General features: G+C 38.7%; 1 protein-coding gene across 1 annotated transcript; it reads right to left on the bottom strand.

Moving 5' to 3' along the window:
• Positions 1–1488: 1488 nt before the first annotated feature.
• LOC122536529 (G-protein coupled receptor 52) lies at positions 1489–10182 on the bottom strand. The gene is made up of 4 exons (XM_043668961.1): positions 10032–10182; positions 8935–9154; positions 7202–7631; positions 1489–6198 (listed from the first exon to the last, which is right to left on the bottom strand). Exons 1-4 carry the CDS (start codon positions 10141–10143, stop codon positions 6019–6021), a joined length of 942 nt encoding a protein of 313 aa, XP_043524896.1. The 5' UTR covers positions 10144–10182; the 3' UTR covers positions 1489–6018.
• Positions 10183–12628: the final 2446 nt, after the last annotated feature.

The following is a 12628-nucleotide window of genomic DNA, read 5'->3' on the forward strand; positions in this document are numbered from 1 at the left end:
AATATTTTTATACAAATAACGAATACGCCACATTCCCGTATTAAACGCGTATTCCATTTAAATGCCCCATTCAATGCATTTCTAAATTTTGTACAAACGCTTGGAAATCAGCAATCTGATAATAAAGATAACTCAGTAAGAAGAACCGTCAGAAATGCTTTATACGTTTATCTGTAAATTAACTGAAGGATGAGAATCCTCGTAGACTCCACCACGAGCTTTATTATATCTCGGCAAGTACAGTAGAGGGTTAAACTGAAGTGCCACTATCGACACAATGAAATACAAATAAAAGATCAATCGTTTGATTGCATCGAGTTATCGTACTACATCGTACCGCTTCTTGCTACTTCAATTTCACGAATCATCCGAAACGATGTATGAACGAAACGAGTCTCCTCGGAAAGTATTTTCGTTGTTGCAGTGCAAGAACTCGTTCATACCAGCTTCTGATCATCAAACAGGCATGTACGTGTGTATCTCAGGATACGTATCTTATCTGATCGTCAACGTCCTAGGATAAAAATCATCGGTGTTCTTCGAAACAGGGAAACGTCGATACCGTGACTCGTCGAACTGGCAAATAACTCGCACGAGAACGTGCTATCACGCTCGGCACGGTAAACAATCACAACGCACGGCGCACACGTCGTGTATAACAATTATTAAAATTCGTCGAGCGAACGACGATCAACAAATTGATTCGCATCGCGTTTTTTTTTTTTTTTTTATTCTGCTGCTTTTTAGCCGGGGCGCTGCATCGGGTTAGCTAACTGTTTCAACTATAACGCAGTCCAAAATTTCCTTTGATTCAGTTCTATGATTAAGACGTCGTTAACACCAGCGACGAGAGCCGTCGAACTCGTACTCTCGTTACCTTATGTCCGTTTCACAACCATCAGTTTTTCACACCGTCGAGTAGTGACGTATAGTTGTTAACCCTGCCGTTAATCCTCGAATTTTTTGTATTTACTTCGAAATGGAAGTTTTGAGAAAACTTTGACCATAGAATGGAACACCAACTAAACTTTTTCTTTTTTTTTTTTGTATTTGGTTCAAATGTGTTTATCATCGCTACCAAAAAAAAAAAAAAAAAAAAAAAAAAGGAAAAGAAAGAAAGAAGGAAAAAAAAAATCACTGGATCGAAAAACAGACGACCGGAAAGAACGGTAGCAGGATTAATTTCACAGCGTTGGCGGTGATAAATTACCGAGAGGACGTTTCGACGCCTCGCGTCTTAAATATCTCCGTTTTCAGAGCACCTCCGGGCACCTTAACCCTTTAATTTATAGCTTGGTATATCAAAATGGCACGATAAATTACCGTCGCGCATCTAATGGTATTCGTAGCCCCGAACGGGGCGTTCTCTTACAATTTATTTTATATTAGAAGAGCCTTAGTAAGTATAATAAAACACGAAGTCTAGAGTAAAAAATAGAGTAGAAGCTGAGACTTTCTAGACACCGATTTGCGTATTGGATTTCTTTCTTTTAACAGGGTTTCTTTTTTTTTTTTAACGTTCGCCATTCAAAGAAATCTCAGGATCTTTGCCCACTTGCTTGCGCGTGAGCATCGCTTTTTTTTTTCGAGCGTTAGCGGGAACAATATTTTTTCTGTACTTCATTCTCTCTCTCTCTCTCTCTCTCTCTCCTTCCTCTCCCTCTTCTTCTTTTCAATAATATTCATATTCGTTTTGTCAATTTTGCCAAATTTAGATAGTAGTAATTCATTTCTCTCCTCTTTCGTAATTTTCTGTGAAATATAAAGTAATTTAAGCATCGTTATATTATTTAAGACACGTAATGTGTGTCAAGTAATTACTGGATCACTTTAAAAAATTAAAATAATAAACAAATTACGCCAAAAAGTAATACAGTCGATGCTACGTCTGCTTCTGAGAACGTTCCTGAATCTCGAGGACAACATATGTACTTACAAATCGATGGAACAGTCTATAACTTCCAAGTGACACATTCTCTACAAGCCTGTTAAATTTTTAATAACAATTCGTTAAATGTTATTCTTTCATGTTCTATTGATTCCAAGATTCCATCCTCGTTTTTAGTTTCATTATTAACTCACTATCAGAGTTATCAAAAAGTATTTCGTTTCAATAGCTTTCAATTTTGTTACAACGTATCTTCTTGCACTTAAAAATTGGAGTATTCTCTGTTGATATCTTCTTACTTTTCAAACATTTCAATTCAGTAATACTTGTTATTCCTCTTTAAAGGAAATTTAAAAATACCTGTTATTCCTCTTGCTATTCCGTTTGCAATTACTAATTGTTATATATTGTCCATTAAAATCACGTTTGACACACGAAATAAATTATCACGTGTACAATTGAAAGTTGCTAAACGATACGCAGCACTTCAACAATTAAACAACACAATTAAAGCAAACTAGCTGAAGAATTTCAGCAATAACGGAACAAAAGTCAGGAAACATCTCTGCAACAGACGATTCTCATTTCTCAGTTATTCATAACAAACGGCGATACTCTGCCTAATTAACGAAACGATTAATTACACGCGTTTTCGCGCCAATTACGTGTAGCGCACGCGCGTACACCGCCGATGCATAAATATCATCGTGACGGAAACGAGAAGTTTCGCTATATAAAAGCATCGCGAAACGGCGCAACGCTCGTACTCAAACAACGAAGTTTATTCGCTGCAGAAACAACTAGGTTTATAAATGAACAGCGCGTTTTATTAATAACCCGGTTGCTTTCTCTCTCTACCAACGGAGAATGATCTCCGCCCAAGCTTTTTTGCCCGTTTGAATCGGCCGTTTGCCGATCGAGCCTGAATCGTAAACTGGGGCGAGTTTCAAATTAGATTCGCGTCCGGCAGATTTATGGAATAACTCGCGAATAACTACGGAATAACGACGCGAGATTCATCGTCCAACGATTCGATTCCAACGAACGAAAGTCACTTCTTTTTTTCGACCGTGCTCTTTCGCAGCTCCTTCTACGTTCATTCAATTAATCCGACGCTTTTATTGCTTCCGTCCGCGATCACGATCACGTAACGCAGCCACCGGTGAAAGTTTGATTACCATTTTAATTGGAAAACTGCGAGTTCGCGTACGATGGGCTACCTTTCAATTTCACGCTCTATAATCGAGTTTTTGTCCTCGGCCAGTCGTTTATTTTCAGATGCAGATCTAGAATCGAGTTGTATCATTTCTGATTCGTTCATTTCTTCGCCGGCGAGGAATAGGCTCGTCTTCGACTAAAAGAAAGATCGCTCGAAATTACATTTGGAAATGTTAGCTGCAGCTGTGAAAACTAAGCAGAGAGAAATTTTCTGTCTGTTCGAGCAGAAAGATACATCGGAATGAGAGAAAGATTTTTCTAGGAACGTTTAGTAATAGCACTGTTCTGAATCAAGTAATTGCGAAGATTACTTGAAAAGTTGCTGCAAAAATGAGTACAGGCTATCCTGAAAGTTTGCTTGTGTTTGAATCGAGAAACCTCACTTTGGAGGTTTGCGCTTCTTAAATCTATATCTAAAAAAAAAAAAAAAAAAAAAAAAAAAAAAAAAAAAGAAAACAGAAGAACATTAAATATTTACCTGAGAAACCTCTGCAAGGGAAACAGTTATCAAAGAGATTTGATGTAACTCTTGAATTCGTATTCTTTGAACAAACCACCAATTCATATAACACAACAAAGTTAGTCCAACAAAATCAATCGTTCTCAACAGAATTACCTTTTCTTAAAATGAAACACTTGAAACCACAGAAACTTTCAAGACCTCACATCTGACATAATAATAACATTCAACAATCGTATCCGAAAGAATAAATTCACGAAATGGAAGAAAATGAAGCGTGTCGCTGAAAGCTCGATTTAAAAACCAGAAAGAAGGAAACAGAGAGAAAAAAAGAGAGAGAGAGAGAGAGAGACTGGAAGGGAAGCCGATCGCGAGGCCGAGTAAAGGAGGAAGCGCGTTAAAAAAAGCGTGTAGCCATCGCGATCGAGAGCTCCCGTCCGCGAGTCGTTCGTTTTCACATGGGCGTTCTACGGGCGCGCAGATCGACGCGGCGTCGCATTCGTAGAGGCATCTCCGTTAATTGACCTAGTGTTCTCTTGTATCTCGTGTGTTCGCCTGGCGTAGTCATCCACGATCATCCTTTACGATCCTCGTTTTTTTTTTTTTTTTCCTCGATCGACAAGTTGTTTCGCGGATCGAGCGAACTTACACGTCGTCGTAAGACCGCGACTCGCTTCGTAAGATACTTGTGTGTTTTTTGAGCGTGAGCTTACCACGTAGATATAGGCAACGATAAATAGTGTTCTCTAGGGATGGGTCACTCGAAACTCCTCGATAGTCCAGGAAAGTTTCGAAAGACTTTGCACGTCTTTCGTGACACGGAGCTGTCGAGACTGTCTTCAGGTGAGAGAAAGTACGAACGAATAAAGTAATCGTTCGCGAGAAATTGAGAATCGAATTCGCTTCTTTTCGGCGCGCCACTGAGAGATTGTTCGATAAATCATAGACAAGAACGGGTAAATTAGATCCAGAATGTGTTCCAGATGCAAGTACTTTTCCACGTTTCACCTTCTTGCTTGTACCTTCACTTTTGTTCGTACTTTGAAACAACATTATGCGAAATAAAATGATAAGTTCCGTGAGTTTCGAGAATTCGGGGATCAGACCCATCCCTGGGGGGTCTCTCTTTGGGAACGCTGTTGCGAAACGACGGAGAGGAGAGGAACGCGCGAGAGAGGCTCTCCGCGTTTCGCCGACCTTCGAACAGCGTGCCACAGTTCAAGAAGGAAAGAAAGCGGAAAACAGGAGATAAATAGAGCGTCTCCGATTATAATTGATCTGCGGACTGCGGCGATCAGCGTCGAGCGAATCGTCGCGAGAACGAGCAGGGGGGAGGGGGGAGGGAGGGTCGACGATTCGCTCGCGATGACCGTGTCCCTCATTTCCCTCCGAGAATCTTCGCGGCGCGACGAACGCGCCCCACCAGACTGAGTCCTCGATTCTTTCTTTCGATCGTGCACCACGCTCGTTCCCACGCTCCCGTCGATAACGCCGATTCTTTTAATAGCAGACACGTGATCGTGTATATCAGTATATCAGTATCAGTGTATGTATATGCGATACAATCAGTTATAGTTAAATTGAAGTCGTATAGAAAAAGGAATAGTCCAACAGTTTCGCGCGGTTTCTTTATTGACGATCCGAATAGTTTGACAAAGAAGCGATGAAACACGTGCACATGTCTCTTTAGATCTGTATTCTATTATTCTCTGAATTTTCTCGAATCGCCTCTCGATTCGATACCTAATTGCACGCGGTGAGGTTTTGACGGTTTTCGGATAGACTCGAACTGACACGAGAGCGATACCCGGTTCGAAGGAGAAAAAAAATCGTACAATTAGTGTCCGAAGTTTATCATCGAGCGGTTTGTTCGATCGCTCGTTCACCTTACGTGAGATGTTTGCTAGATTTTAGCCGACCGATCGATCGTTCGCTCGGCTGGAAATAATTCGTCCACCGTGGCGCGAAGACAGAAACGGAAAAATAGCAATCGTGATCGACGCGCGTCCGATAGACGGGATGAAGATCTCGATGATCGTTCCTGAAAGAAAGCCGAAATCGGAAAGAAAGGATTCTTCTCTGTTTGAAGCGGGGAAAGAAGTTTGGCGGGTTCGTTGATTAGAAGTCATTCTGTCTTGCGGAAGATTTTTTTTTTTTTTTCTTTTTCGAGACCTCGCTCGTGTTCTCTGATCGTGTTCTGATCGGTCGGACTGGTGAGTGGGTAGCGCCTTTCGGAACAAAGAATCTCAGTCTCAGCGGTCGAAGAGGGCTCCGAGAGAGAACTCTTGCGGCGGATGCAAGAAACGACCTCGAATGCCGAGAATGAGTGAAAAGCGATGCTCTAGGAATGGGGCGCGTGTTGTAAAACGCTCGTAGCGCGCATAAGGAAAAAAGCGTTTCCCCTTCTGTTCTCGTAGGCGTTTTTGGCGTTTTTTTCTCTTTCTTTTTTTTTTTAATCGTCGTCGTCGAGGCCAAGCAGTTCCGGCGGAAGTCGCCTGTGCCGGCAGCACAACGTCAGACAGAGCACGCGAACGGCCAGACGAAATTGCGGGCTCAGAGTCCCGAGGACCACCGCTTTCCAGAAACTGTTCGTCACCCCCAGCCACACTACCGCGAAATGGAGAAACGGTACCTGCAACGTGAATCATTAAAATCTGTGAATTATTCGAGCGACTTAAAATATCAAGCAAAGGTATACCTTTTTACAACATCGACAATGTTACACGAGACTATGGAATATTATTATTTGATGGATTAGATGGATAGATGGATACAGTATTAGCGAGTATTATATCGAGGAATTTATCTAATTGTTACTCTTGTCAATCGTCATTTTTATTTTTTAAGAATATTGTTTCTTCGTATCGCTAACCACCTTTCAACTAACGTTTATGTGGTTTTTTTCCTTTAACCTCTTGCGCTGAAATGAACGTATCCACGCATATCCAGAATTTTTTTGTCGCAAAATTGCAATATTTTTTCAGTTTTAAGTATATTTAAGTATAAACCAGACAAAACAAATAATAAATTTATTACTTTTCAATAATTTCTATCCAGTGATGTCGTACCGACGAGTTCAAAAAGAATGCGACGAATTATTGTATACGGTTTGGTATGCTCGTTATGGTCCGCGATCCATAGTTTCCAGCGCAAGTGGTTAAAAAGTAAAAGTATTTATAAATAAAAGTGGTTGAAAGATGCGCCGTTTGCTGCTTCTTTTCTTAAATCGCTCCCATAACGATGAATCAAAGTAAAATAATAAAATCAGCGCGACGTGTGCATCGACACAATTACAAAACCGTGTTAACAACTTCTCGAAATCTTGATTAAAGCAGAAAATATTGATAGCAGAGTTACGCACACTTTTAACCGACACGCGGAAAGAAAAAATAAAAAAAACGCACCGCGTGAAAGAGACATAGAAATGTATATAGAAAGAGAAGGATATCGATGTAACACACGAGCTTTTCATTCCGCGTAAAAGCTATAATTCTCGAAACATTTCGAACGAGATAGAGAGAGAGAAAGAGAGCGAATATACGTCCGTATCAACACACATCGAGACTGACCTTTCCCCTATAGATATGTATTCCAACAGCATTCGCGCGACAAAGGACGAGCGACGTTTAAATTACCTGCGGCGGTCCGTTAACGACAGCGTATATCCGGAGACCGGCATACGGTGCCCAGGACACCCAGAAAGCCATCACCAGGACAAAGGATACGATATGACTTGGATTGCTCAGGTTTTCCGAGAGCGCGGTCGCGTATTCCTTGTCGTGTATCAGCACGCCGGATTTTAGCCGCCTCATCATCGTGAAGATGTAGCTGTAGGTATAGACGATGGTGATGACCGACGGCCCTAGCACGAGGATCGACAGTGTGATGGTGTAAGCAGCCATGTTGCCCCAGTCGAGCATGCAGATGAACGCCTCCCGGTCGAAAATCGGCTTTTGGAAACCTAGGAGAGGCGGGCAGCACATCATCGCCACGCTGATCCACGTGAAGACCATCCAGCACTGGCATCGGGTTTTCGTCTGCACGGTCTCGTAACGCAATGGTTTCCTGCGAAAGCAAATTGCCTCGTTAGTTGAAGTTCGCACTGGGAGAAGTTAGCTCGAAATTAACACTAAAACTACCGACTTGTGCAGCGGAGCATAATAATTCCCATTCGAAGACGTTGGAGAAAGGAACTAGAAAACCTTTATGATTCGATTACACAAGCTTGTATTTATATATTTTACGAATAATTTAAATCTTTAAATTAATTAAAGCTTTTCAAATTTTTTTTTTAATCTTAATTAAATCTTCAAAAGTACACTGTTTTCTATCTACAAAAATTCCAACAGAAATGGCCATTTTGACTATTTTGGTAGTTCTAGTGTTAAGAGTAGAGTCTGAAACATTTTTACCTGTATTATATATGTAGTTTGTGTAAAGTACAGTCCATTAGTGTTTATATGTATTGGAATATTTATCGTATAAGGATTAAAAATGCAAAGAAAAATCTGTTAAAGTTATTTGCCAGAGATATATTAATGCCCATATTTATTCGATTTTAAAGTTTGTTGAGAAACTTTTTAATCGACTGGATAAAATAAAGTAATTAAAGTAAGTAAAGTAGTAATTAGGTAAATCAAATAAAATAATAATCAAATAAAGTAATTAAGTAAATCAAATAAAGCATTATTCATAATTGACGAGATTTAACGTTGTAACGTAATAATTTCACAAGATTTCAAACAAAGTTCCAAAGCGTTACTTATGAACAAAGAGTGTGGCTAGAAGAGTTGAAGGTTGAAATTGAATTTATGATAGTGAAACGAAGAATCGAGGGTATAGAGTTTGTGTTCTAATAAATAACATGGATAATTCGTTCGTAAGTCGAAAGTTTGTTGAAGGTTGTCTAGATTTTAGTTTACCTATAATCTTGACATCGGTCCACCTTAGGTCTATATTTAATTAGTAGATCTAACTTGTTAACCTACATGGTTTTGTCAACTAATAAATAGTAAAGTTATTACAAAGAGCATGAGGCATACATCATTTATTACGATATAATATTATTCCATTCCTTTCGTTTATAGATACACTTTGAGCTACACATATATATCTATGTACGCAAAACTTTTTCTCCAATTGTATAGCCATTAATCGTATACCTAACATATTCTACATATTCTTGAATTAGGCAAATATTAAAAAGTTATGTACTCGACATTCTTTCCAAACTCTTTCGAAGAGTAATAAGAAAAGAGTAAATTTTTAAATTTTACAAACTTCTAGATTTCTTTAGAATTGCTTTTAAATTTTACCAGTTGATATCACAAAGTGATAAGAAAAAAAGAATTTTACGACTGGGACGTACCTGATGGCCAAGTACCGGTCCACAGAGATCCACATGAAGGTGTAGACGGATACCGCCCAGAGAGTAACCTCCAAATAGCCAACGAGACGACACACGACGTCCCCGTAGACCCATTTTCGTGCGTACGCTGGATACACCGAGAGCGGAACCACCAGCAGACCACAAAGAAGGTCCGCCGACGCGAGAGACAGCAAGTAGTAGTTTATCACCTCGGAGGGACCTATGCGGTGTGATTCTCATTTATATTTACCTCGGGTGTGAATCACCGGACGTTCGGTTTTTCAGTCAAAATAGAATTACGGTTTTGCTTTTTCAACGGTTCGAATTAAAGGGAATGCGCGAGGAGAAAGAAAGTAAGAAAGTGCGAGATATCGCAACGACGATTCTAGAATAATGACAGTGTTAATAAATAATTTTGTTTCGCTCAAATTCTGTCTAAAATTTAGTCAAGTATACGCAAAGGTTCATTAAGTTTTAATGAATCGTTAAGTTTGTTAATCGTTGTTTTGATCTGAAAATATATTTTGATAAAAAAAATCTTTTGCCAATATTGATTCAAGAATTTTTAATACTCCTAATGATGATGCATTATATATACGTGTATTTATGTAACAAGATCGTTCAAGAACATTCAATTAACAAGCAAATATTTATGCAAATTAATATTTCCATAATTAAAGAATTGCTAAATAAATTCATGTGGCAAATTAATATAAATCTCAAGACTAAAAAAACTTCTCCCTTTAAAAAAACTCCTTTAAACTTAGCGTTTCATTTGTCATCCCCCGTCTCGTGTGTCGTTTTTTCAATGAAAGGAATATTCATTTTGTCCATTCTCGTCCAAAACGTTAAAATAACGTACAGGTTAAATATCCTATGATATTCAGAATTACAATCAAAATAGTCTGACAAAGACGAAATCAACGCCAATTTCACCAGAAAATTCACGTTTACACGTTCCTAATAGCTACAATAAAAAAAAAAAAAGAGGATAGACAGAAATAAATCCGAGACTCGCGTTGTTCAACAAATTTTAAATAAATCAATCGCTCGAGAATCCGCCTGAAAACCGAGATAAAACTTATTAAAGCACTCACCACGGAAATTAAGGTAGGTAGCGATGATGAGGAGATTCGATAGGATGATGGCGACACCGACCACGAAGATGAGGCCCGCCTGCATGAGAGCCTCCAGCGAGGGCTCCTCCATGCCGCCACCCTTTCGAGCTGCATCCCCCCACCCGCCCTTAGGTGCTGTTACCCGTCACCCCCCCTCCCCGCCCCTTTGTCAACAGCCACAAAACACAGCCAGGTGCTAGGCCCTCCTTGGTAGCTGGGGCACCTGGTTCCCTTTCCGCCGCTTCCTCTGTCCTTCCGCTTTCCTTCGCTTCGCCCCGAGAGACCTGCCCTGCCGGAGGCTTGTCAATCCTCCCTCACCAGCAACCACAAACCTTTCTCTCCCCCGAGATCTTTACGCGAACGTACACTCTCTAACGATCACGTCGCTTCGACGATCTTGATGGACGATCGATCTAGCTACGTTGCTGCAAGCAGAGAGTAGAAATCGAGCTGATGTCTCGTTTGATTTTTATTTCTTTTTCTTTTTTTACATGAGGTGCTGTTTCAGGTCTTGATGACTGCGAGAACGATGACGATGACGTGATGTCGGTGAAGAGGTGACCGATGCGAACGGGGGATGAACGACCAGCGTTGAAGAGCGGAGCAACTTTGTTTCGCGGCATCTGCGAGAGATTTACGAGGAATGCTGCCATATTTGATTTTCTGCGAGATCGAGAATTGAAGACACTCGTTGTTCCGTTCTTTACGTTTCTACATTTTTAAAAAAATACGATTTAGGTGCGATTTAGGTGTGAAGCGATTCAGGGCAGTGCAGAGCTGTGAATCGAAGAGAAGCAATTAGTATTGGCCAGGAGCTTGCCCCTTAAGTGGATCGTTGAGACCGCTGTGGACCCATTTAATTTCAAGTTGATAATTACATCAACACGTGAGACACAGTTTTCATCGTTATTAAGTAAATTCACGTAATTCTTTATTATCTCTAATACTGTATAGAAAAATTTCTTTCTATTTTTCAATTTGATATAAATTCCAAGTATTAAATTAAAAATTGAAAGTCCACTGAAGGATTAAATAAAGAAAACGGAACGAGTATTTCCGAAATGAAAGTGAATATAATGGTTTTTTTCAAGTAATAGAATTCGCTGGAGTCATATTAAAGGCAGATATTGGATTTGATAATCATGAAAGAGTAAAAATCGAATACTCTCGTATTTGACTTTCTGGAAATTAAAGACACATATTTTTTTTTTTTATACTTTGTATTCAATAGTGCGATTCGATTAGATGTAAAATGGAGAATGAACAAGAAATTGCTGATTAGAAGCCTAAAGAAAAAAAGAGAGAAAAGAGAGGAGTGAATATTTACGAAGTGGAAGTGGTTCTTTGAAGTAATACAATTCGTCGAAGTGAAATCGAAATCAGATATTGGATTTAATAATCGAATGCATAAGAAAGCGTGGCGTACTAGAAACTTTCAATTCGTCCCGAGTGTAACGTAATCAAGACACTCTGGTAATCAGCACATTCAGAAAACTGAAGAAAGATTTAACAGATAAGTGATTTTAATAAACGACGACAAAAATATCTCCGATAAAATCTCATCCATATTCCAACGATCCACTAATAAATATTAGTCCATCGAGAATCAAACAATAATTCATCGATGTTTTTAAATTTTATAAAATTATGAACTCTTGGTGAAAGATAAAATAACGAAACAAATATCAAGTAAGTCCTTCCGTAGCATTAAACATTAAAAAATAGGATAAATCGATTAAAAGGAATTGCAACATTGATCCTCGACATTAGCAGGCAATAACTCTTCGATATTTTTAAATTTTATAAAATTATGAACTCTTGGTGAAAGATAAAATAACGAAACAAATATCGAGTAAGTCCTTCCATAGCACTAAACATTAAAAAATAGGATAAATCGATTAAAAGGAATTGCAACATTGATCCTCGACAGTAGCAGACAATAACTCTTCGATGTTTTTAAATTTTATAAAATTATAAACTCTAGTGGAAGATAAAATAACGAAACAAATATCAAGTAAGTCCTTTCGTAGCACTAAACATTAAAAAATAGGATAAATCGATTAAAAGGAATTGCAACATTGACCCTGGACACTAGCAGGCAATAACTCTTCGATGTTTTTAAATTTTATAAAATTATAAACTCTAGTGGAAGGTAAAATAACGAAACAAATATCAAGTAAGTCTTTTCATAGCACTAAACATTAAAAAATAGGATAAATCGATTAAAAGGAATTGCAACATTGACCCTCGACAATATCAGGCAATAACTCTTCGATGTTTTTAAATTTTATAAAATTATAAACTCTAGTGGAAGGTAAAAAAACAAACAAATATCAAGTAAGTCCTTTCATAGCACTAAACATTAAAAAATAGGATAAATCGATTAAAAGGAATTGCAACATTGACCCTCGACACTAGCAGGCAATAACTCTTCGATGTTTTTAAATTTTATAAAATTATAAACTCTAGTGGAAGGTAAAATAACGAAACAAATATCAAGTAAGTCTTTTCATAGCACTAAACATTAAAAAATAGGATAAATCGATTAAAAGGAATTGCAACATTGACCCTCGACA

Source organism: Frieseomelitta varia, unplaced genomic scaffold (assembly GCF_011392965.1).
Source record: "Frieseomelitta varia isolate USP_RPSP 00005682 unplaced genomic scaffold, Fvar_1.2 scaffold_845, whole genome shotgun sequence".
In the NCBI taxonomy this organism is placed as follows: Eukaryota; Metazoa; Arthropoda; class Insecta; order Hymenoptera; family Apidae; genus Frieseomelitta; species Frieseomelitta varia.

What these genes read in the sequence shown, in the direction of transcription:
- LOC122536529 (XM_043668961.1), bottom strand. Translation starts at nt 10,143, where the DNA reads ATGGAGGAGCCCTCGCTGGAGGCTCTCATGCAGGCGGGCCTCATCTTC. An exon ending in GACCGGTACTTGGCCATCAG is followed by an intron (nt 7,632 to 8,934) that starts GTACGTCCCAGT and finishes TTGCTTTCGCAG; the next exon opens with GAAACCATTGCGTTACGAGA. An exon ending in TCGTTAACGGACCGCCGCAG is followed by an intron (nt 6,199 to 7,201) that starts GTAATTTAAACG and finishes TTCACGTTGCAG; the next exon opens with GTACCGTTTCTCCATTTCGC.